The sequence below is a fragment of the Phoxinus phoxinus genome, assembly GCF_949152265.1.
Source record: "Phoxinus phoxinus genome assembly, chromosome: 17".
In the NCBI taxonomy this organism is placed as follows: domain Eukaryota; kingdom Metazoa; phylum Chordata; class Actinopteri; order Cypriniformes; family Leuciscidae; genus Phoxinus; species Phoxinus phoxinus.
In genome coordinates, this window is record NC_136892.1 from 27,148,846 (window position 1) to 27,171,730 (window position 22,885).

The window sequence follows — 22,885 nt, forward strand, 5'->3', positions numbered from 1 at the left end:
ATGAATAACTCTACAGTGAACTTCACCACACCTGAAATATCTGCAAACACAACAACTCGTTCCACTGAGCTTGTGGATATTTTGAACATGTGTGTGCATAGTATCAGTTTCCTGGTTGGTCTTCCTACAAACTCCTATGTTATATGGCTCATCATAACAGGAGCTGGAAGTGGAGTCGCATCAGAGTTCTTCATCCTCAATCTCTCAATTTCTGAGGCTGGTTTCTACGTGCATAGTTTGACCTATGTACTGGGAGAGTGGTTTTCATTTATAATGCAGTTTAAACTATTTTTATCAGGACTAATCACTACTGGCCGTCCTCTGTTCCAGTGTCTGATCTGTGTTGAGCGTTACCTGGCAGTGGTTCATCCTGTAACCTTTCTGAAGTACAAACCTCTCAGATATAGAGTGATCTGCTGCACTGCGGCCTGGATACTTGTTCTTGGCTCCTGTTTGTGCTGCATGTATACTATAGTCCCACACTACAATGTACATATATGGTGGTTCCTACTGCAGTTCCTCGTCTTCTGCTTGATCCAGTTGTTTTGTCTTGTGGCTGTTCTCAGAGCTCTGAAGCAGTCAGGACCAGGAGAGAGAGGGAGAGAGAGAAAGGAGGAAAACCACATGAAGAGAAGAGCGTTTCATCTCATTCTAATAACTACTGTGACCATGGTTGTCACATATGTCCCATTTAGTATTGCAGGAGTTTTTTCCATTGCCAAAGAAAAGCTTAATTCTGCATATTGGGTCCCTGGTTTGATATGTTATGTACTGTCTGGTTTTGTTCAGCCTGTTCTTTATCTTCACCGCACTGGAAAACTCTCCTGCCCCTGTCTCTTATAAGACCTGCTATTTTAATATATTATAATACTAAGTTACTCAACTATGACCTAGAACTTTTATGATTGCTTAGGAAAATTGTAAATCACCTTTGTGTCCTTGTTGCTGAGACTTTCCCGTCTGAATTAAGCAGGGTTTTTGTCATTCAATTTTGTTTCCTATGTATTTACAGTTTTAGGACTCTCTGTCATTGATTGTTTATTCAGGGACTTATAGCTGTATTGTTGGTTGTTCTATTCAGATTTATTCTGTTTATTCTGCATGTGTTTAATTGTTTTACCAATAAAAAAATAAGAAAATAAATCAATGGCCCAGTGTCACCTTTTCCATAATGAGGATTGTCACAGAGATTACATCAAACTTATCGTCCTGCCATGACACCGATGTCAGGACTCTGGTTTGATCTTCAGCCTTTCTGCTGTTTGTCTTGTGTCTTGATTGTCAGTTCACCTCACTCTACCATCACAGCTGAATCCCATTCTAATTAGTGCTCTCACTCTCATTACTCACACACCTGTTTCCCATTTCTGCACTGATTTTCTCCACTACTTATGCTTCTCTCTTTCTTTGGTTCTCTGTCAGTGTGTCTTGGTTTCCGTCCGTTTCACCACTGTCCCCTTGCCTGAAAGTCTTGTTTTGGTTGCTGCTAAACCTTGTCTGATTATTTTCACCCTGTTTTGTTGTTTATTTGCCTAGTTCCTGTTCCCTGTCTTGACTCAGCTTGCTCTCCTGGTTTTTGACCCCCTGCCTGTCCTGGACTATTGCCTTGGATTTTCCTTAAAGTTTGGTTCGCTACTGTCTTTGACCCCAGCCTGTCCATTGGATTTCGACTCTGCCTCGCCCTCTTACTTGGTGGCTCGGCTACCAATTATTTTGTATTTTTTTGTACTTCAATCTTTTGGACAATAAATTCCATTCTCAATTGATCTGCTCTTGGGTCCCTGTTGTCTCTGCACCTCCCTAACAACCGATTGTATTGTTTTTCTTTGTCACAGTTTTTAAATGCTCACACCTGCTTGCCAGTGTCATGTGTATAAAGATTTAATCTTTGACTCTTCACTGATTTGATCTGTGCACAGCATCTTCAAAGATGGTTAATGAAGTTACACAATTTTCTGCATGGATGTAAATAATGTTTTGCACATTGTCAAGTTAACATTCTATGTAAAGCGCACTACAACTTTTTATTTTACTTTAAATATTTGCATATTCAAATGTATGCATGGCGAACAACATGGCGAGTACAAAAAATGATGGGTTAAAAACCCAAGTTGGGTTAAAAATGGACAAGCCCAGTGAATGGGTTGTTTTAACTCAGCGGTTGGGTTAAATGTTTGGCCAAGGTACTGGGCAGTTTTATTTAACCCAAATATATATATTTTTTAAATTACTACATGGCTGGCTTAAAATTAACATAAAATAGGTTGTAAATAAAAAATTAGACACATAATAATTAGAGGCAACAATAATAATCAAAAGATGAACATTTATCAATAAGTCATTTAATAAATGCTTATGGTTCATAAACCATAATCATAAATGTTAATTTTCAACATACTTCGGGTTCATTTTAAGCATGAAATACAGTCATCATTAAACAATAGCTGAGTTAAATAATACTACCCAGCAGGTTGGGCAAACATTTAACCCAACCGCTGATTTAAAACAACCCATTTGCTGAGTATGTCCATTTTCAACCAAACTTGGGTTGTTTTTAACCCTGCATTTTTTAGAGTGCTCAGATTACATTCATACTTCAACACATTCATACTATATAGAACATATTTTTTCAGCGGTTGTGAAGTAATTACTTGTTCAAAATAAGTACAAGAAAATATGCGATTTCAGACACAGCCTCTGTTTTCTTAACAAGTGTAAAGGGATCCACTGGAGGGAAGTGTAGATGAGAACCCAAGGGCAGTTTATTAATAAACATAACAAGATCAAACATGAAACAAAAACATGGCATGAAAAAATCAAGACATGAACGTAGACTTACTAACAGTGAACTGAAACAATACTTGACAAAGACACATGGCAAACATGAGGGCTTAAATACACAGACTAATGACAAGGGACACATTTGAACAATGATCAGACAATTAACCAATGACAAGACACATGGCAGGATCACTTGACAAACAGGGAATCACATGACAAGACAGAAACATGACAATGACATGACCAAAACAAGACCAAATCGTGACAACAAGCTTGTTCACACAGATTGCCTTATGTTCCTTAAAGTCGACATGAAATCAAAATTGACCCTATTTTTCTTTGTTAGCACATATTACTAGTCTTGTGGTGAACAATTAATCCGTGCAAGTTAATACAAATAAAAAAAAAATAGTTTGCCGTGGTAATCTTTAATCAAAGTCTGAAAAATGACTTCCGGTCTGGAATGGTCTTTTCTGATGACGTCGGTTTGACGGCTTGGGTTGAAAACGCTTAACCACTCCCCTCAAACCGTTACTCTGCTACGAGCGAGAGACGGAGAGGAGGAGCGCTAAAGTAAAACCCTCTGTTCAATATTCCGTTTCACTTGGAAATACGTCACACTGGAGAAAAGTTGTTTGCAAAGTATGTTTTACTTTAAGTTGTAAGTTGTCAATACCAAGACATACAAAAGAGTGTTGGGACAACAAATGTGTATTTATCAAACTGTAAATACTGTTAAATACTTTGTGTATCTAAAATTGAGCAGAAATAATAAAAAATTAAATAAAACCAAATACATCAACTTAACTAAGCTAATAGACATCATCACTGTAATACAGTTATACCTTTTAAAGTAACATGCAGCATATTGTCAATGATTCATGCTTCTCCTGGACTGAGAGACCCATGAAGCACATCCTATTTTATTAGGATCGGAGCTCTGCAGAAAAGTTGATCTCAAGGGCCAGAGTTGAGAACCAACCAAGGGACTATTATTTTATGGTTGTTTATAAATTGTGCCAAGGTGAACAATTTAAAACACAATGAGTAAATAATTTGTAATTAAATATTTGCATATCTGATGTTTTTTTTGTGACGTGTAGCAGATGAAGCATGCAAATATATGCTAGTAACAGCTGTGAAGTCAGTCTATAAAACACAGCACAGAGATTTATACACATCCAGAGAGACTGAACATTCACACAGGTGATTAACTCCTCTATTTGATTTAAATGATTGTTTTTCAGTTAATACGAAGAAGCATTGCCACTGTGTTGATTTGTTTTGTTAGGAAATTAGATTGAAGTAAACACAAACAGATCTTTTTATTTCATTGAAAAGAAGAAAGTTCAGTTTAAATACAATAGAAACAAACATTTTGCCTTTTAATGTAGGCTGATGAACATATGAAATCACCTTAAATACTGATAAAAACATATTTTGAAGTCATTTAATATAGTTTTTTTCTGGATATTTCTTTTAGTTTCATTTATTTAAATTTAGTGTATATTAATTACCCGGCTCATGTACACTTCTTTTTTTTCCATGGATTACAGCACATACTGTACTAATGTTTCGTGAGCTGAAAGGAGAAGACAAACACAGAGGAGATGAACAACAATACAATGAACTTCACCACACTTGAAATATCTACAAACACCTCAACTCGTTCCTTTGGGCTTGTGGAAATTCTGCAATTCTGTCTTTACAGCACCAGTTTCCTAGTTGGTCTTCCTACACACTCCTATATTATATGGCTCATCATCACAGGAGCTGGAAGTGGAGTCGCATCAGAGTTCTTCATCCTCAATCTCTCTTTTTCTGAGGCTGGTTTCTGTGTGAATTGTTTGAACTTTGTACTGTCAGAGTGGCTTTCATTTATTAAAAAGTTTAAACTATTTTTAGTAGGACTAATCACTACTGGCCGTCCTCTGTTCCAGTGTCTGATGTGTGTTGAGCGTTACCTGGCAGTGGTTCATCCTGTAACCTTTCTGAAGTACAAACCTCTCAGATATAGAGTGATCTGCTGCGCTGCGGCCTGGATACTTGTTCTTGGCTCCTGTTTGCGCTCCACGTTTGCTACAGACCCAGACAACACTGTAGGTATGTGGTTCATGTCGGTGCAGTTCCTCGTCTTCTTCTTCATCCAGTTGTTTTGTCTTGTGGCTGTTCTCAGAGCTCTGAAGCAGTCAGGACCAGGAGAGAGAGGGAGAGAGAGAGAGGAGGAAAACCACATGAAGAGAAGAGCGTTTCATCTCATTCTAATAACTACTGTGAACATGATTATCACATATGTCCCTGATAGTATTGCAGGGTTTTTTACCATTGCCAGAAAAAAGCTTAATCCTGCATGTTGGCTCCCTGGTTTGATATGTTATATACTGGCAGGTTTTGTTCAGCCTGTTCTTTATCTTCACCGCACTGGAAAACTCTCCTGCCCCTGTCTCTTATAAGACTTTTAATGTAATATATTATGGAATTAAGTTACTCAACTATATTTTACATAAAACTTTTATAATTGCTATTTTAATCACTTTTGTGTCCTTGCAGTTGATTTTCCCGCCTGAATAAAGGTTTTATTATGGTTTATATTATGTAACAGAGGTTCTAATAAAATGCCACATCAGAACCCCCATGAACTGTCATCATTCTTTCATATGCACTACATGATTTCACTGTGGAAATGCAACTTTTTATGGCATATATAATAACTTTATTTTTTAATAACTTTATTTTTATATAGCGCCTTTAAAGCAGCTTCTCAAGGCGCTTTACATAATAGAACAAACAAATAACAATAAAGATAAAGTAGAATAAAAAAGTCAAGTAAAAGCTCATCTAAAATATATACTACTTCAGATGTGGCTTTTTGTCATTCACTGTTCATCCAGTGACTTATGGCTGTATTTTTGATTGTTCTAGCATGTTTATTCTGCTTGTGTTTTAGAGATGTATGAGTGGTTACATTCGTTTTTCATAATGAGGATTACATCAAACTTGACATCCTGGCATAACACAGATTTATATTGTTTGTTTTTCTTTGTCATAGTCTGTGCTCACTAATACCAGGTGTTGAATGATTGTCACCTGCTGGCCAGTGTCTTATTGTAAAAAAAACTAAGGGCTGGTTTCAGTGACAGGGCTTTAATTAAGATTAGGCCATCTTCAATTAGGACATTTAAAGTGCCCCTATCATGCTATTTTAAAGATTCATAATGTTATGGTTAGGGTTAGATTAACTAACAAAGTTTAAAGGGATACTTCACCTCTATAAAGATGAATGTGTATTTAAAATGGGTCATTTATGTAGTAGAAATGTGAAATTATTTTAGAATTTGGAGCCTTCTAGACTGAGAAAAGCCAGAAAATGTATTTGTGGCTCATGTGGATGAAAGACAGCAACGGATGAGTCTCCGTGGCGAGGCTGCCCGGGATTTCGAACATTTCCAAAATGTTCGGGATTTGGCTTTTGCGTTCTACAGTTGCCATTCATTATGTTTACTGTAGCGAGCAGGACGAGACTGACGGCCGCGGGAGAACGGCGCAAGGCCGGTGGCGTGATTACTGATGAGCGGCACCTGTGAGACGGAGCGGGAATTTTCTTAGCAATGTTAAAATGCACATTAACCCATCACTTGTTTAGCGTTCATGTAAACACTGCATTCAGATTCACCAATCGGAATTAAATTCAGTTAGATTGAAACAAAAGGTGTGCATGTAAACAATGAATGGCGACCGCAGAAAGCAAAAGCCGAATCCCAGACATTTTGGACGATCTCGGCGGCCGGACATGTCCGGGAAAAAGAGGATGGTAACCCCTACTACTCAGCTTTCTCCACAGAACAAGAGTCTGTTAGCTTAGCTTCCAAAAAAATATGGCTGACACTATTTGTACATTCTGTGAGTGAGATCCCACCCTCTATGGGCAGGTTGAAAACATGAGGATCTAGCGCCTTCTACTGGTTGTAGTTTTTAGCCTCTGGCCAAAAAATCCTCAGATGACGCAAAATTACGATTTTTGCGTCATCGGAGGATTTATTACAGACAAAAAATACATAAATCTGTTGTCTCACGGGGATATGAGGGAGGAAAGCACGGTAATTTGAAAATACTACAGGTTTTCTACTGATACAAAGCTTAAAGCTAAATCCTGAAGTATCCCTTTAATAGCAAGTTTACTAAAACACAGGCGGACAAGCATTAGCAAACACCATGTGATCATGGTAACTAAAAGAGTGGCAGGAAAACAAACATAGGAATGCATGAACTGAAGATATACAAACAAACATCTATAGAACACTTCATCAACAGTGTCTCTTTTTCCATAAAGAGAGTTTCTACAGAGACTTTTGCATTAATCTTGACATCCTGAACTTTCACTTTTCACAAAAAGTTTTACTCTACACTTTACAGTAAAAATCATTGTACAGCTATACACTTTTCATATTTTACTGTTTTACCTGCCAGTGCCTGTCACTTCAGATGTTAATCAGATTATTTGCACATCTATCTGGTGTTTATGTGACGTAAAGCAGAAGTCATGTATTCTTGTGACAGCTGTAAAGTCAGTCTATAAAACAGCACAGCGATTTATACACATCCAGAGAGACTGAACATTCACTCTTCAGGTGATACACTCCAATTATGTATTCAATGACTTGTTTTTACCTTTGATATCAACAGTGCTACTGTGCTTATATGATAATGACCAAGATTTTTTGACAAGTTTCATGCTTTTGAGTAAATGAGACTGAGCTATTTGGGTCATTAAACCAAATTACCAATTTAAATTTAACTCATCAGAAAATTAGATTTTACATATGAATTGCAGACTGATTTATAGATGAAAATCTATTTAAATCTTATGTCTCCTTGATTCACTAATATAATGTGAATATAGAACCATAATTTGAAGTAATTTGTGTTCTTGTTTTTTGGATTTAATGCTGTAAAATATTGGATTATATATAGGCCTAATGAATTTATTCAAATTGTGCATATTCTGAACTTGGTTGTCTCAGTTTGAATGGGCTGGTTTATATACACTTCTTTCTGCCCAAAGATCACAGTTGCACTATTATACATGTTTTCTGAGCTGCTGAACTGAGAAGAAAACCAAGAGGAAATGAATAACCCTACAGTGACCTTCACCACAACAGAAACATCTACAAACTCCACAACTCAGTCCACTGGGCTAATGGACAGTCTGAACATTTGTGCGTTCAGCATCGGTTTCCTGCTTGGTCTTCCTACAAACGTCTATATTATATGGCTCATCATCACGGGAACAGGTAGTGGAGTTGCATCAGAGTTCTTCAACCTCAACCTCTCTGTTTGTGAGCTTGGCAACTCTCTGAATTGTTTGGTTTATACACTGTTGATTGGTTTTTCAATTACCTCAAAATTACCACTGTTTTCTGTAGGACTAGTTTTCACCGGTCGTCCTCTGTTCCAGTGTCTGATGTGTGTTGAGCGTTATCTGGCAGTGGTTCATCCTGTAACCTTTCTGAAGTACAAACCTCTCAGATATAGAGTGATCTGCTGCACTGCGGCCTGGATCATCACTTTTGGCTCCTGTTTCTCTTGCCTATTTATTGACTTTTTTAAAAACGGTGAAATACACACAGAGTTTTTATCACTGCAGTTCCTCTTCTTCTTCTGCATCCAGTTGTTTTGTCTTGTGGCTGTTCTCAGAGCTCTGAAGCAGTCAGGACCAGGAGAGAGAGGGAGAGAGAGAGAAGAAAACCACTTAAAGAGAAAAGCGTTTCTAATAATTTTAATAACTACTGTAAGCATGGCAATCATATATGTCCCATTTACAATCACAGGATTATTTACCATTCTAACAAACCAGTTTGTTCATTCACTTTGGGTCACTGGTTTGATCTGTTACATACTGGCTGGTTGTGTTCAGCCTGTTCTTTATCTGCATCGGACTGGAAAAATATCCTGCCTTTGTGCCCCATAAGACCTGCAATGGTGATATTTCAAATAAATTAAATGATTTTTACCATCCTCATATAATTATGAAATGTAATAATGATTCACAATGAATCAAATAATATTAAACAAAAGTGCTAAATAATTCTTTTTCTGAAATATTGCTTTTTCATGGTAATATGCTACTTCAGATGTGGTGTTCCGGCGCAAACGTTCCCTGACCCTAAAACCTAGTCTAAAGACAATGCTTGCTTGGCCATTATGTAGCGTGTGAACAACGCACACACACTTTGATTCTCTAATCTAAACGGACGCAGCAGTTTTCGTTTTTGCAAATCATACATAATTAAAAGGAAAAATATTAACACATGAGGAAAATCATTGTTGTTGAAGATGTAAAAAAATAGGCATAAATCTAGCTTACACATTTACCCTAATTATTATACGCCTGTTTAACCAAAGCTTATTTGGGTGGGTTTCTTCCATCCCCATACAATGTCACTTCTCTCTGTGTTTTACGGCCCTGACGAGAACGTCAGTCTCCTCGGCTGTGAACCGCTCCTGGCGTGCACCTGGCAAACCCGCCGTTATAATAGCAATCCGCGTTGGAACAAGCGTGCCTGCTCTTAAAGGGAATGTGAGAGGACACTCTGATTGGTTTATTTCACGTTACGCCCAAACCACACCTACGAATAATGAAGCTACTTCAGACCAACCCCTTTCAGATTTGCGCCAGGCGCAAGAGTCATTTATCCCACCGGGAAAATAGCAACAGCGCCCAGGATCCACCCACAAAGTTACTTGCGTTTGGCGTTTGATACTTGTGTTCTCTGAGGAGTCAGGAAGCTTAAGGTGTATCCTTCCTTTGCATCCTAAGGGGGTGGAGCTAAGATGGGAGGAAAGGAAACGAGGATGCACAAATAAGAAATGAGAAGCACCAGTTGAGTAGACTTGCTCCCTCAGTCAAAATTGAGGGGTTGTGGTTCGGTCCAAATAAACTTCCCTCGTCCACTTGACGAAGTTTAACGCACTTCTGGCGGTGGGGATTCACGAGTGTATGTGAAGTTAAACGTAGCCTGGGGGGAGAGCTGCAACAATGTCAAATACGTGAATTTTTTTGTGTGTCTTTTACATTCAAGCATGAAAACCTATTCTATTCTATCCTATTTATTTTTTATTTTGTTTGCCATGGGTAAATGAGTTTTCCTGTTCGGCGAGCTCTGTAGTCCCATTTAGTCACTTGTTAGCAACCGCCATTTTCAAGACAAGTAAAATCTTTAAAATGAATCACAAGGGGGTATTACTAATGTATTTTATGTTGTAGAATAAAACATCAAGCTTGTGTTAACCACAGACCTTATATGTAGGGGTTTTAACCAAAAATCCATTAAAAAAAAATCTATTGACTTCAGGAGTGCTAAAATGCTAAAATGCTAACTTGCTTTGGCTTATAAAAACACTGCACTACTCTTCATGCGTCTACTACTTTAATCCACATTGTAATGCACAATTACAACAAAATGAGATATATCTGCCTCTTTTCATTTTCCTGTAAAAAAATATTATATTCAGGCAACACATGCATATATCTACTCTGATTAAAGAGTGTCTGTGTGCATACCTTTTTTTTTTTTTCGCAGCGAAGCCATAAAACCATTTTTGGTTACCCAAAGAACCTTTCAATACAGAACCATTTTTATTTGTGTGAAGAACTGTAAAACATATCTAAAGATTATTTTTCCACTATATAAAGAATATTTTGTCTAATGAAAAGGTTCCATGGATGTTAAAGGTTCTTGGTGAACCATCAATTGCAATAAAGAACCTTTATGTTGCTGATTGTGCTGCCTTTTCAGTGTAAACTGGGCTCAGAACATGTTAGTGTGACTCTCTATCATTTACTTATTATTTAGAGAGATCTATCACCACATATAGTTGTACACTTGTTTGTTATAGTTATTTACACAATTTTATTCTGTTATGCGTTATTCAGATATGGTTGGCATGATGATTGCATCAAACTTGTCATTTTACCATAACGCATGATATACAGTGGGTTTTTTCTTTGTCAGTTTTTAAATGCTCAGTCTAACCATTTGAATATCAGGTGTTGAATGAGAGGCACCTGCATGCTGACCAGTGTCAAATACTGAATCTTTGAATCTTCACTGATTGTATCTGTGCAAATTATACTAGAAAGATGGTTACTGAAGGTAGACAATTTTCTGCATGAATGTAAATAATATTTCACAATATTTCACACTTTTTCCTCGTTGACATATTTCAAGTGCACTATGTCTTTTCTTTAAATGTTTAGTTTGTCATTTTGAACCACGTTTTTTATATGTTTGCTTATCAAAATTTGTGTTTTGATGGGATGCGAAGTGGATGAAGCCATGCTAATTAATCATTGTGACAACTTTTGATTTACAATTGTATTTATACTTAAATAACATCATTAGTCATTCTGCTGTTAGCATTAAACTTAAGGTCAGTCAGTTGTGGCTTTGTGAATAATGTTTAAGTAAAGTCCAAATAACCAGTCTGATAATTAAAACCAAGATGCAGTGAACGTAATGCTAAACTGCTAAATAAAACCATGATATGATGTTATCATTGACAATATATTCTTTGCCTCAGACACTTTAGTCTATACATTTTAATTTTAATTGACAATTTTTTTTTAAATAAACATTTTCCATATGTCTCTATTTCCTGTCAGAAAATACCCAAATCAATTTTGTGTTGCCATATCTGATGTTTTATGTGACGTGTAGCAGATGAAAACATATATTCTTATGACAGCTGTGAAGTCAATCTATAAAACACAGACCAGAGATTTATACACATCCAGAAAGACTGGACATTCACTCTTCAGGTGATGCACTTCTTAAATTTTTGATTAAATTTATTTTCTTTTTAATATTACATGTTAGATTTTGCACAATATTGTAGTCATTTAAGTCATTTAATAATGAAGTGCTCTGGTTATTTGAATGTAAACAGGGAATTTTACAAACTGAATTGTTCAAACTGGATGCATTAAAATATTTAAATCTTATATTGAGTTCATTCATTCATTCAGCCTGAATTCCCTGGTTCATTTAAGCTTCTCTTTTCCAGTATATCATAGTTGCAGTTTATATTGTCAGCAGCTGAAGACAAGCACAGAGGAGATGAACAACTTTACAGGGAACTTCACCACACCTGAAGCATCTACAAACTCCACAACTGATTCTTTTTGGTTACTTGAAAGTCTGGAAATGTTTATGTGCAGCATCAATCTCCTGTTTGGTTCTCCTGTTCACTCCTATGTTATATGGCTCATTGTCACAGGAACAGGAAGTGGAGTTGCATCAGAGTTCTTCATCCTCAATCTCTCTGTGTGTGAGATTGGTAACTGTCTGAATTGTTTGTTTAATATAATGTCAGTTTTCTTTCAGAGAATCTCAAAATTACCAATCTTTTTACTCGGACTATTCTACACTGGTCGTCCTCTGTTCCAGTGTCTGATGTGTGTCGAGCGTTACCTGGCAGTGGTTCATCCTGTAACCTTTCTGAAGTACAAACCTCTCAGATATAGAGTGATCTGCTGCGCTGCGGCCTGGATACTTGTTCTTGGATCCTGTTTCTGTTGCTTATTTATTGTCTACGCAAAACATGTACAAATACATTCACAGTTGTTCTCACTGCAGTTCCTACTGGCCCTCTCCATCCAGTTGTTTTGTCTTGTGGCTGTTCTCAGAGCTCTGAAGCGGTCAGGACCAGGAGAGAGAGGGAGAGAGGAGGAAAACCCCATGAAAAGAAGAGCGTTTCAAATTATTCTAATTACTACCGTGAGCATGACTATCATATATGTCCCATTTGCTGCAACAGGATTATTTACCATTCTAACAAACCAGTATATTCATAAACTTTGGATCACTGGTCTGATTTGTTATGTGCTGGCTGGTTTTGTTCAGCCTGTTCTTTATCTGCACCGCACTGCGAAATGTTCCTGCTTCAATGCAACATAAAATTATAATATTTTAATAAATGTTTTAATTATTACCCAATTGGGTAACACTTTATTTTACGGTGTCCGTGATACAGAGAAATTACTTAATTAAATAGTGGACGTTGTAATAACATGTAACAAAATGTAATTAACATGTAACTAAGTTATGGAACAGCTTGTACTTACAGATTGTAATTATGCACATGTAATAAGCAGCTACTGTCACACATATGTAAACCGTAAAATAAAGTGTTACCTCTAATGGTTATTTTATAACTTTATTTGGTGTTTTTTGTTATGTTATATTTTGTTTATCTGATAGTCAGTGATTTCATTAAAAAGTTGTGGGCGACAACATGCATCTGCATAAACACTTATTACGAATAACTTGGGTGTCTTATCTGCAAATAATATGCTGATTTTATTACATGTAACCAGTTATATTAATGACATGTGTCATCATATTTATTTAACAAATCTAAGTTGTTGTCATTATTCTGTTGCTTATCCAAATACATAAAAAACATTATAACTGATCCAGTGTCTCATTTTTATGCTATAACAGTTAAATCATAATGTGATTTCGATTTATAGAGAATATTTTGTTTTTTACATATAGCCTATATACACAATCACACATATAACCAGCACCTATCTTAAGCCTGATAAATTATGCATATGCACAGTAATATGTGCACACAGGCAGAAGATATCCATTTATTGAAACTCCATATCAACAATAGGCTAATAGGTCTATTCAATTTGATATGCCTATTAGATCAGACTCAACATATTTTGGTGGTACATTACTCACAGAATAAATCGGACATACCGGTAAATGCAAAAAAAAAAAAAAAAAAAAAAAAAAAAACGGTGTATCAGGATACACAAAATTAAATAGTTTTTTTTTCCTCCAAAACTTTGTAATTGTCTGGTCTATTTGCATATCAAGTGTTCTCTTCTCCTTTTTCGATAGATCTTTCTGATTTATATAGAAATGTGCCTTGGTGAAAAATATTTTTTTATTTGAACAATAGTTTTAATTTGAAATATTTGCATGTCTGGTTTTTTTATGTGACGTTTTGCAGATGAAATCATGGACATCTTTCTTTTCTTGTGACAGCTGTAAAGTCAACACAGCACAGAGATTTATACTCACTTAAAAATGTTGGGTTAAAAATAACCCAACGGATAACCCAACTATGGGTTAGTAGTATAACACATTCCCAACTGTGGGTTATTTTAACCCATTGCATTGGGTTAAACTCCAGTTGAGTTAAAAATAACCCAGCAGTTGAGTTATTGTCACGGGTATGGCGCGGATGAAGACAAAGGCAAAGGCACAAAGCTCCAATTCAAACTTTTACTATAATAAAGCTTACACAAAACGGAAACACTCACGATACACTGTAACATAATCAAACATTGACCGACCACTGAAGGGTGAAAGACAGGAACTTAAATACACAGATGACAACGAGTGACGACAGGTGAAGACAATGAAGGGTGATTAACTGATTAACTAGACAGGTGACGAAAATGAACTAATGAAAATGACGACAGAGATGATGAAAACACTGAAGATGGAAAACAAACTAAAAGTCCATGATAAACAACAGAAAACACATTAACAATGTGACAGAACCCCCCCCTCCCCCCAGGCGCGTCCTCGCGCCGTAAAACATCCGAAGGGGTGGGAGGGTGGGCGCCCTGGAGGCTGATGAACAGGTGGCCGATCTGGAGCAGGAAGCCTCCAGGGCGGAGCAGGACGTGCAGGTGGCCAGGGCGGAGCAGGATGAGGGCGTGGCCATGGCGGAGCAGACGGACCCTCAGGCGTCCCTGGCGGTGAGGACCCTTCGGGCGGCCATGGCGGTGAGGACCCTTCGGGCGGCCATGGCGGTGAGGACCCTTCGGGCGGCCATGGCGGTGAGGACCCTTCGGGCGGCCATGGCGGTGAGGACCCTTCGGGCGGCCATGGCGGTGAGGACCCTTCGGGCGGCCATGGCGGTGAGGACCCTTCGGGCGGCCATGGCGGTGAGGACCCTTCGGGCGGCCATGGCGGTGAGGACCCTTCGGGCGGCCATGGCGGTGAGGACCCTTCGGGCGGCCATGGCGGTGAGGACCCTTCGGGCGGCCATGGCGACCGTGTCGGCAGGGCCTCCACGATCCCCTCAGAGGACTTATTGCCCCCCCCCCAAAATTTTCTTGGGGAGGTCAGCACTGGACTGGACCAGCGGCGAAGAGGGCTCTGAGCTGACCGGGGCCAGCGGCGAAGGCGGTCCTGGGCTGGACGGGACCAGCGGCGAAGGCACTGGGCTGGACGGGACCGGCGGCGAAGGCTCTGGGCTGGACGGGACCAGCGGCGAAGGCTCTGGGCTGGACGGGACCAGCGGCGAAGGCTCTGGGCTGGACGGGACCAGCGGCGAAGGCTCTGGGCTGGACGGGACCAGCGGTGCAGGAAGCTCTGGGCTGGACGGGACCAGCGGTGCAGGAAGCTCTGGGCTGGACGGGACCAGCGGTGCAGGAAGCTCTGGGCTGGACGGGACCAGCGGTGCAGGAAGCTCTGGGCTGGACGGGACCAGCGGTGCAGGAAGCTCTGGGCTGGACGGGACCAGCGGTGCAGGAAGCTCTGGGCTGGACGGGACCAGCGGTGCAGGAAGCTCTGGGCTGGACGGGACCAGCGGTGCAGGAAGCTCTGGGCTGGACGGAACCAGCGGTGCAGGAAGCTCTGGGCTGGACGGGACCAGCGGTGCAGGAAGCTCTGGGCTGGTCGGGACCAGCGGTGCAGGAAGCTCTGGGCTGGACGGGACCAGCGGTGCAGGAAGCTCTGGGCTGGACGGGACCAGCGGTGCAGGAAGCTCTGGGCTGGACGGGACCAGCGGTGCAGGAAGCTCTGGGCTGGACGGGACCAGCGGTGCAGGAAGCTCTGGGCTGGACGGGACCAGCGGTGCAGGAAGCTCTGGGCTGGACGGGACCAGCGGTGCAGGAAGCTCTGGGCTGGACGGGACCAGCGGTGCAGGAAGCTCTGGGCTGGACGGGACCAGCGGTGCAGGAAGCTCTGGATCGGCTGGTGTTACCGTGAGGGAGGAACCACAAACCCAAAGAGCTCTGTCCATAAACTCAATAAAAGGTCTATCTAAGTCCCTGAGCAGCAATATCTGGGCTAGTGGATCATCAAGTCCTCTCCAGAACCGTTGCTTCAAAAACTCCTCCTCCCAGTAAACATCCTGCTGAAGATGTAGGTAAACTTCCACAAACTCCTCCAATGAACTCCCATTCTGATTGAACAGAAATGCCTCCATAGCGTTTTTGGTCGGTCAATCTGTCACGGGTATGGCGCGGATGAAGACAAAGGCAAAGGCACAAAGCTCCAATTCAAACTTTTACTATAATAAAGCTTACACAAAACGGAAACACTCACGATACACTGTAACATAATCAAACATTGACCGACCACTGAAGGGTGAAAGACAGGAACTTAAATACACAGATGACAACGAGTGACGACAGGTGAAGACAATGAAGGGTGATTAACTGATTAACTAGACAGGTGACGAAAATGAACTAATGAAAATGACGACAGAGATGATGAAAACACTGAAGATGGAAAACAAACTAAAAGTCCATGATAAACAACAGAAAACACATTAACAATGTGACAGTTATATGTTTATTTTTTATTTATGACCTTATTTTAATAAATCAAATATACATTGTTTTCAAATACAGATAGTTTATTTGTATAAAACAATACATATGTTTCAACAAATATATTTTTACATTACAAACTATATATTGGGGAGTCTAGCATTTAATGTAAATATACATAATTGTACATAAAACACACATAATTCAAAACCTATGCAAATATGTACAAACAGTACACATTCAAAACCTACACAAAAATGTACAATGAGTAAAAAAATTCAAAATTAACACAGTTTAAAACCTATATAAATATGGACAAAATACATAAATTAATAACGTACACATCCAGAGAGACTGAACATTCACTCTTCAGGTTATAACTTGTGATATACTGTATATATATATATATATATATATATATATATATATATATATATATACAGTCATGGCCAACATTTTTGGCACCCCTGACATTTTTCCAGAAAATGAAGTATTTCTCACAGAAAAGTATTGAAATTACACATGTTTTGCTATGCACATGTTTATTTCCTTTGTGTGTATTGGAATAACACAAAAAAAAACAGGAAAAAAGCAAATTTGACATAATTTCACACAAAACTCAAAAAAATGGGCCGGCCAAACTTATTGGCACCCTTTCACAATTGTGGATAAATAAGTTTGTTTCAAGCATGTGATGCTCCTTTAAACTCACCTGGGGCAAGTAACAGGTGTGGGCAATCTAAAAATCACACCTGAAAGCAGATAAAAAGGAGAGAAGTTGACTCAGTCTTTGCATTGTGTTTCTGTGTGTGCCACACTAAGCATGGAGAACAGAAAGAGGAAAAGAGAACTGTCTGAGGACTTGAGAACCAAAATTGTGGAAAAATATCAACAATCTCAAGGTTACAAGTCCATCTCCAGAGATCTAGATGTTCCTTTGTCCACAGTGCGCAACATGATCAAGAAGTTTGCAACCCATGGCATTGTAGCTAATCTCCCTGGACGTGGACGGAAGAGAAAAATTTATGAAAGGTTGCAACGCAGGATAGTCCGGATGGTGGATAAGCAGCCCCAAACAAGTCCCAAAGAAATTCAAGCTGTCCTGCAGGCTCAGGGTGCATCAGTGTCAGCGCGAACTATACGTCGACATTTGAATGAAATGAAACGCTATGGTAGGAGACCCAGGAGGACCCCACTGCTGACACAGAGACATAAAAAAGCAAGACTACAGTTTCCCAAAATGTACACGAGTAAGCCAAATTCCTTCTGGGAGAACGTCTTATGGACAGATGAGACCAAGATAGAGCTTTTTGGTAAAGCACATCGTTCTACTGTTTACTGAAAATGTAATGAAGCCTTCAAAGAAAAGAACACAGTACCTACAGTCAAATATGGTGGAGGTTCAAAGATGTTTTGGGGTTGTTTTGCTGCCTCTGGCACTGGGTGCCTTGACTGTGTGCAAGGCATCATGAAATCTGAGGATTACCAAAGGATTTTGGGTCGCAATGTAGGGCCCAGTGTCAGAAAGCTGGGTTTGCGTCCGAGATCATGGGTCTTCCAGCAGGACAATGACCCCAAACATACTTCAAAAAGCACCCAGAAATGGATGGCAACAAAGCGCTGGAGAGTTCTGAAGTGGCCAGCAATGAGTCCAGATCTTAATCCCATTGAACACCTGTGGAGAGATCTTAAAATTGCTGTTGGGAAAAGGCACCCATCCAATATGAGAGACCTGGAGCAGTTTGCAAAAGAAGAGTGGTCCAAAATTCCGGGTGAGAGGTGTAAGAAGCTTATTGATGGTTATAGGAAGCGACTGATTTCAGTTATTTTTTCCAAAGGGTGTGCAACCAAATATTAAGTTAAGGGTGCCAATAATTTTGTCCGGCCCATTTTTTGAGTTTTGTGTGAAATTATGTGAAATTTGCTTTTTTCCTGTTTTTTTTTGTTGTGTTATTCCAATACACACAAAGAAAATAAACATGTGCATAGCAAAACGTATGTAATTTCAATACTTTTCTGTGAGAAATACTTCATTTTCTGGAAAAATGTCAGGGGTGCCAACAATTTTGGCCATGACTGTATATATATATATACATAATCAAAATATTGGAGTGTTCTGAAGGAAAGGTTCAAGACATTAAAGGGTTCACTTCTTATATAGAACATTTTAGGGGTTCCTCATGGGATCATTTTATGAAATTAGTTTAATTTAGTGTTAATAATTTTTATTATTTTAATACATTTGATTAATTAAACGGCTTGTAAACATACTTTATCACAATAAATAAATCACACATGTAGGTATTATATAATTTAAGACATTTATCCTTTTATGAAAACTTTTTAAATTGAGTCAACATAACCAATCAAATCTTTAAAATTTAATTTTTGTTGTCATGGTTGGCTTTGCTTCACTCAATTTGAATTCTGCGTAAGATTTTTTATAATGATAAAACAGCAGATAAAACAGGTCAAGAGAAACCTGAGGATTGTTTTCTTTATAAATTGTAAAAATACATGAATTGTCTTTTAGTCAATCTTGAGAATTTTGTGTGAACCTGAGAGGATATCAAGTTGAGCAGTTTTATTTTGCATTCATTGCCAGCAGCCTACGTCATGATTCCCCTTATGTTTCAGTACTCTTACTTTAATGTTCTTTTGATTTGTTTGGCTGTGCCTGTGTTCTCATCTTGTGGTTTGTTCCTGGCTGTGTCCAGAATCACCCCCTATATCCTCAAACATGGCGCTATTTGAGGGGACAGCCGTTTGTAGTGGTGTCCGAAACAGTGGACGTTATTTAGTGCACTCATTCAATCCCACATTACACCGCAATAACGAGTGTACAACCGATGTATGCTTAACGGCTGTCCGAATTCGCTCACTCGTTTTAATTCTGGGGGCGCTTTTGGATTCAGCCCCTGTCTCCATAGTTTCCCTTGTTAGTTTCCATGACAACTAATCACTTTCACCTTTTCCTCCTTAGCCATTATGCGCCAATATTTTTCTGTACTCCAAAGCATTAATTGACTTTTCACAGCAGAAAAAAATATACTCCCATATTCTGCCAAAAACTTAATTCTGTCTTTGAAGTTTTTCTGAGACAGCAATTTAAGTAGAGTATTTGCTAATTTCTAGACAAATAATTTGTGGTTAAGACAATTAAAAGCTTAGTGTTTAACCTTTTTTTGTATAATGTATAATGTGTATAATGCATTGATTTATTAATTTAACCCTAAATATATATATTTTTTAATGATCCCCACGAGGTCCAATAATAAATAACTTAATAATTATGTCATGAAACTTCAACAATTTCAAATGACTCATTTCTCATTTAAATGAATCATCATCTGAATATCCAATTAATTAATCTAACATGAACATACCTTTCTTTTTTCAGTATTATTTATATGCTTTATGAGATGCTGGGCTGAGACGACAACTAAAGAGAAGATGAATAACTCTACAGTGAACTTTACCTCGCCTGAAGCTTCAACAAACTCCACAACTAATTTGATTGGGTTACTGGACAGTCTAGACATATGTTTGTACAGCATTAATTTCATTTTGTATCTTATTTTATTTTCATCTGACTTGACTGACATCGAGTAATTAAATTTAAATTATGCACCAAGACACATTTTTTTTCACAATATGAATCCACTGATCCTTAACTTTAAAACTGAGGCTAACACATTTGTTCATGCAGTAAATCTTCAATCTAGTAGAATAATCTTATTTTTTTTTATTTTTTATTTTTTTATTTTTTTTGAACAGTGTATATTCAGTCGTTTTCCTTTTACATTTGAAACTGGCCAGCAGGTGCCACTCATTAAACACCTGACATGCAAATTTTTTAGACAAGAGCATATTGTTTGTTTGTTTCTGTGAAAAAAATAAAATAATCACATCTGTGTTATGAATGTCAAGCGTATAATGCAATAATCTTTGTGGGCAATCCTCAATATACAAAAGGTGTATTTACTTTACATTTTCCAAAGATAAATAAAATGAATCATAAATCAAATGTCACAATCATAGGATTTAAGGAAAGCCAAGGCATGAGAGTATTCCAGCCCGTTGCAGATACAGAACAGGCTGAACAAAACCAGCCAGCACATTGGTTTTGCACAGTGTGTGGACCACGGACGCTGCCTGTCATTGACTAACATAGGCATCACTTCCGTGGGCCCATCACGGAATTTTTGCCGATTCTGTGAAACTGCCACAGATTTTGAATTAAGGGGCTTTGTGCTCATTTCACGGAATTCTGTGAGACCAGGTTGAAATATTTAGATAGATGGTTGATAAATGGTTACTAGTCTTCTATTTATCCAATAAAACTTCACCAGTGACCCAGTGATTTCCATACTGAAGATTGCAAAATAGTAATAATTGCTTTACACTTGACATCCTGTCATAACACATGTTTTATTTATTTGTCATAAACATTAAAAGTTCAGTCTATTTGCATATGTTGAGTTTTAGCAGATGAAATCAAGGTCATATATTATTCTTGTCTCTAAAACACAGCACAGAAATGTATACACTTCCAGAGAAACTGGACATTCACTCTTCAGGTGATACAACTTTTTGATTCAGTTGTTTTAACCTCAATAATATCAACCAACAATGTTTTTGGATGTGTTTAATATTTGAGCTATTGAGTAAAATGGGACTAAGATATGTTATACTAATTTATACTTTATACCATGATTATACTGAGTTATAACTCAAATGAAACGATTAAAGGAAATATATGAAAGTAAATTGACATGCTTATAAATTTAGGCTAAGCATGAATACTGAATATACAACTATATTGTGAAGTCATTTAATAATGGTGTGGTCTTTACGGGTTATAAATAGGAATTTTGTATTACAACGTAAGTGTATTGTGTATACTGAAAGTATGTATTTTTAATGTTATGTTTACCTTATGGAGTCTAATACTTACCTGAATTAACTGGTTTCATTTACAGGTCTCCACATAAAAAAAACACAGTTGCTATATTATATTTGGTGTGTGAGCTGCTGAAATAAGAAGATGAACACAGAGGCGATGAATAACTCTACAGTGAACTTCACCACACCTGAAATATCTACAAACTCCACTCAGTCCCTTGGGCTAATGGACTTGGTGGTAGCCTGTGTACACAGCATTAATTTCCTGTTTGGTCTTCCTACACACTCCTATGTTATATGGCTCATCATCACAGGAACAGGAAGTGGAGTCGCATCAGAGTTCTTCATCCTCAATCTCTCTATGTGTGAGATTGGTACCTGTCTGAATTGTTTCGTCTCTACACTGACTATTTTCTTTTCAAGTCTCTCACTTTTAATGGTGTTTCTACAAGGACTAATTCTCACTGGTCGTCCTCTGTTTCAGAGTCTGATCTGTGTTGAGCGTTACCTGGCAGTGGTTCATCCTCTAACCTTTCTGAAGTACAAACCTCTCAGATATAGAGTGATCTGCTGCACTGTTGTCTGGATCATTAATCTTGGCTCTTGTTTCTATAGTTTATTTATTGCAATCTCACAAAACATTCATGTACACATATGGTTATTCTCGCTGCAGTTCCTCCTCTCCTTCTCCGTCCAGTTGTTTTGTCTTGTGGCTGTTCTCAGAGCTCTGAAGCAGTCAGGACCAGGAGAGAGAGGGAGAGCGAGAGAGGAGGAAAACCACATGAAGAGAAGAGCGTTTAATCTCATTCTAATAACTACTGTGACCATGGCTTTTATATACGTCCCATTTGCTATCACAGGATTCTATATTGTTCGTACACAACAGAATAATCCTGAATATTGGCTCCCTGGTTTTGTATGTTATGTGCTGGCTGGTTTCGTTCAGCCTGTTCTTTATCTTCACCGCACTGGAAAACTGTCTCTGCTCATCATAAGACTTGCAATTGTATTTTTTCACTAAATCCAGTTTACTTTCTAAACGCTGTATTAGAAAACTTTAATTTAAAAATGTATTAAGTGTCTGTTTAATACAACATTTTGTCATTTTGGATCTTAGTATTTTTTAGTTGGTAATGTTCTTTTGATAATTTATTTGCAACAATTTTGTAATGTTTTTTTTCTTCTATTAAACTTCATCAGTGATTTAGTGTCTCATTTTTTCATATTGAGGGTTGCCAGAGATTGTAGTAAAGTGTTTGAGTCCTTTTTTTTTTAAAACACTCAACAATTAAAAAAAAATCTCTATCTAAACCACTGCATCCACATGATATTTTTTTGGACTGACCACTGAAAGGTCCAATGAAAGAGTTAATATTTGTTAAAAATAAAAAAATAAAAACCTTTTGTCAATGTATTCACTGACACACTAAACATTTACATAGCAAACATGTACTGTATATACAGCTAAATGTTCCATTTAAGTCTTTGGAGTTATGAAGATAGTTTTGGCAGATTGATTGTTTTGGGCTGTCAAAATAAAATGTTCTAACAACACTTTTTTCAGCCTCAAAATTAAAGTTGAGAGTCAGATGATAAATCTCATGGTCGCCTATG

The 22,885-nt window shown here is 38.2% G+C and overlaps 5 protein-coding genes across 5 annotated transcripts; all 5 read left to right on the plus strand.

Annotated features, from left to right (window-relative positions):
* On the plus strand, positions 1-843 carry LOC306984543 (C-C chemokine receptor type 8-like; the record flags this gene model as incomplete). The annotated part of the gene is made up of 1 exon (XM_079586017.1): positions 1-843. One exon carries the CDS (start codon positions 1-3, stop codon positions 841-843), a length of 843 nt encoding a protein of 280 aa, XP_079442143.1.
* A 3,548-nt stretch (positions 844-4,391) lies between these two features.
* On the plus strand, positions 4,392-5,234 carry LOC306984544 (chemokine XC receptor 1-like; the record flags this gene model as incomplete). Its single annotated transcript, XM_079586018.1, has 1 exon — positions 4,392-5,234. One exon carries the CDS (start codon positions 4,392-4,394, stop codon positions 5,232-5,234), a length of 843 nt encoding a protein of 280 aa, XP_079442144.1.
* Positions 5,235-7,906: 2,672 nt separating this feature from the next.
* LOC306984545 (uracil nucleotide/cysteinyl leukotriene receptor-like) lies at positions 7,907-8,749 on the plus strand (the record flags this gene model as incomplete). The annotated part of the gene is made up of 1 exon (XM_079586019.1): positions 7,907-8,749. The coding sequence occupies one exon, from the start codon at positions 7,907-7,909 to the stop codon at positions 8,747-8,749; it is 843 nt and encodes a 280-aa protein (XP_079442145.1).
* A 3,148-nt stretch (positions 8,750-11,897) lies between these two features.
* On the plus strand, positions 11,898-19,120 carry LOC306984546 (uncharacterized protein; the record flags this gene model as incomplete). Its single annotated transcript, XM_079586020.1, has 3 exons — positions 11,898-12,532; positions 17,189-17,491; positions 19,084-19,120. 3 exons carry the CDS (start codon positions 11,898-11,900, stop codon positions 19,118-19,120), a joined length of 975 nt encoding a protein of 324 aa, XP_079442146.1.
* Positions 19,121-21,428: 2,308 nt separating this feature from the next.
* Positions 21,429-22,292, plus strand: LOC306984547 (hydroxycarboxylic acid receptor 2-like; the record flags this gene model as incomplete). Its single annotated transcript, XM_079586021.1, has 1 exon — positions 21,429-22,292. One exon carries the CDS (start codon positions 21,429-21,431, stop codon positions 22,290-22,292), a length of 864 nt encoding a protein of 287 aa, XP_079442147.1.
* Between the last annotated feature and the right edge of the window lie 593 nt (positions 22,293-22,885).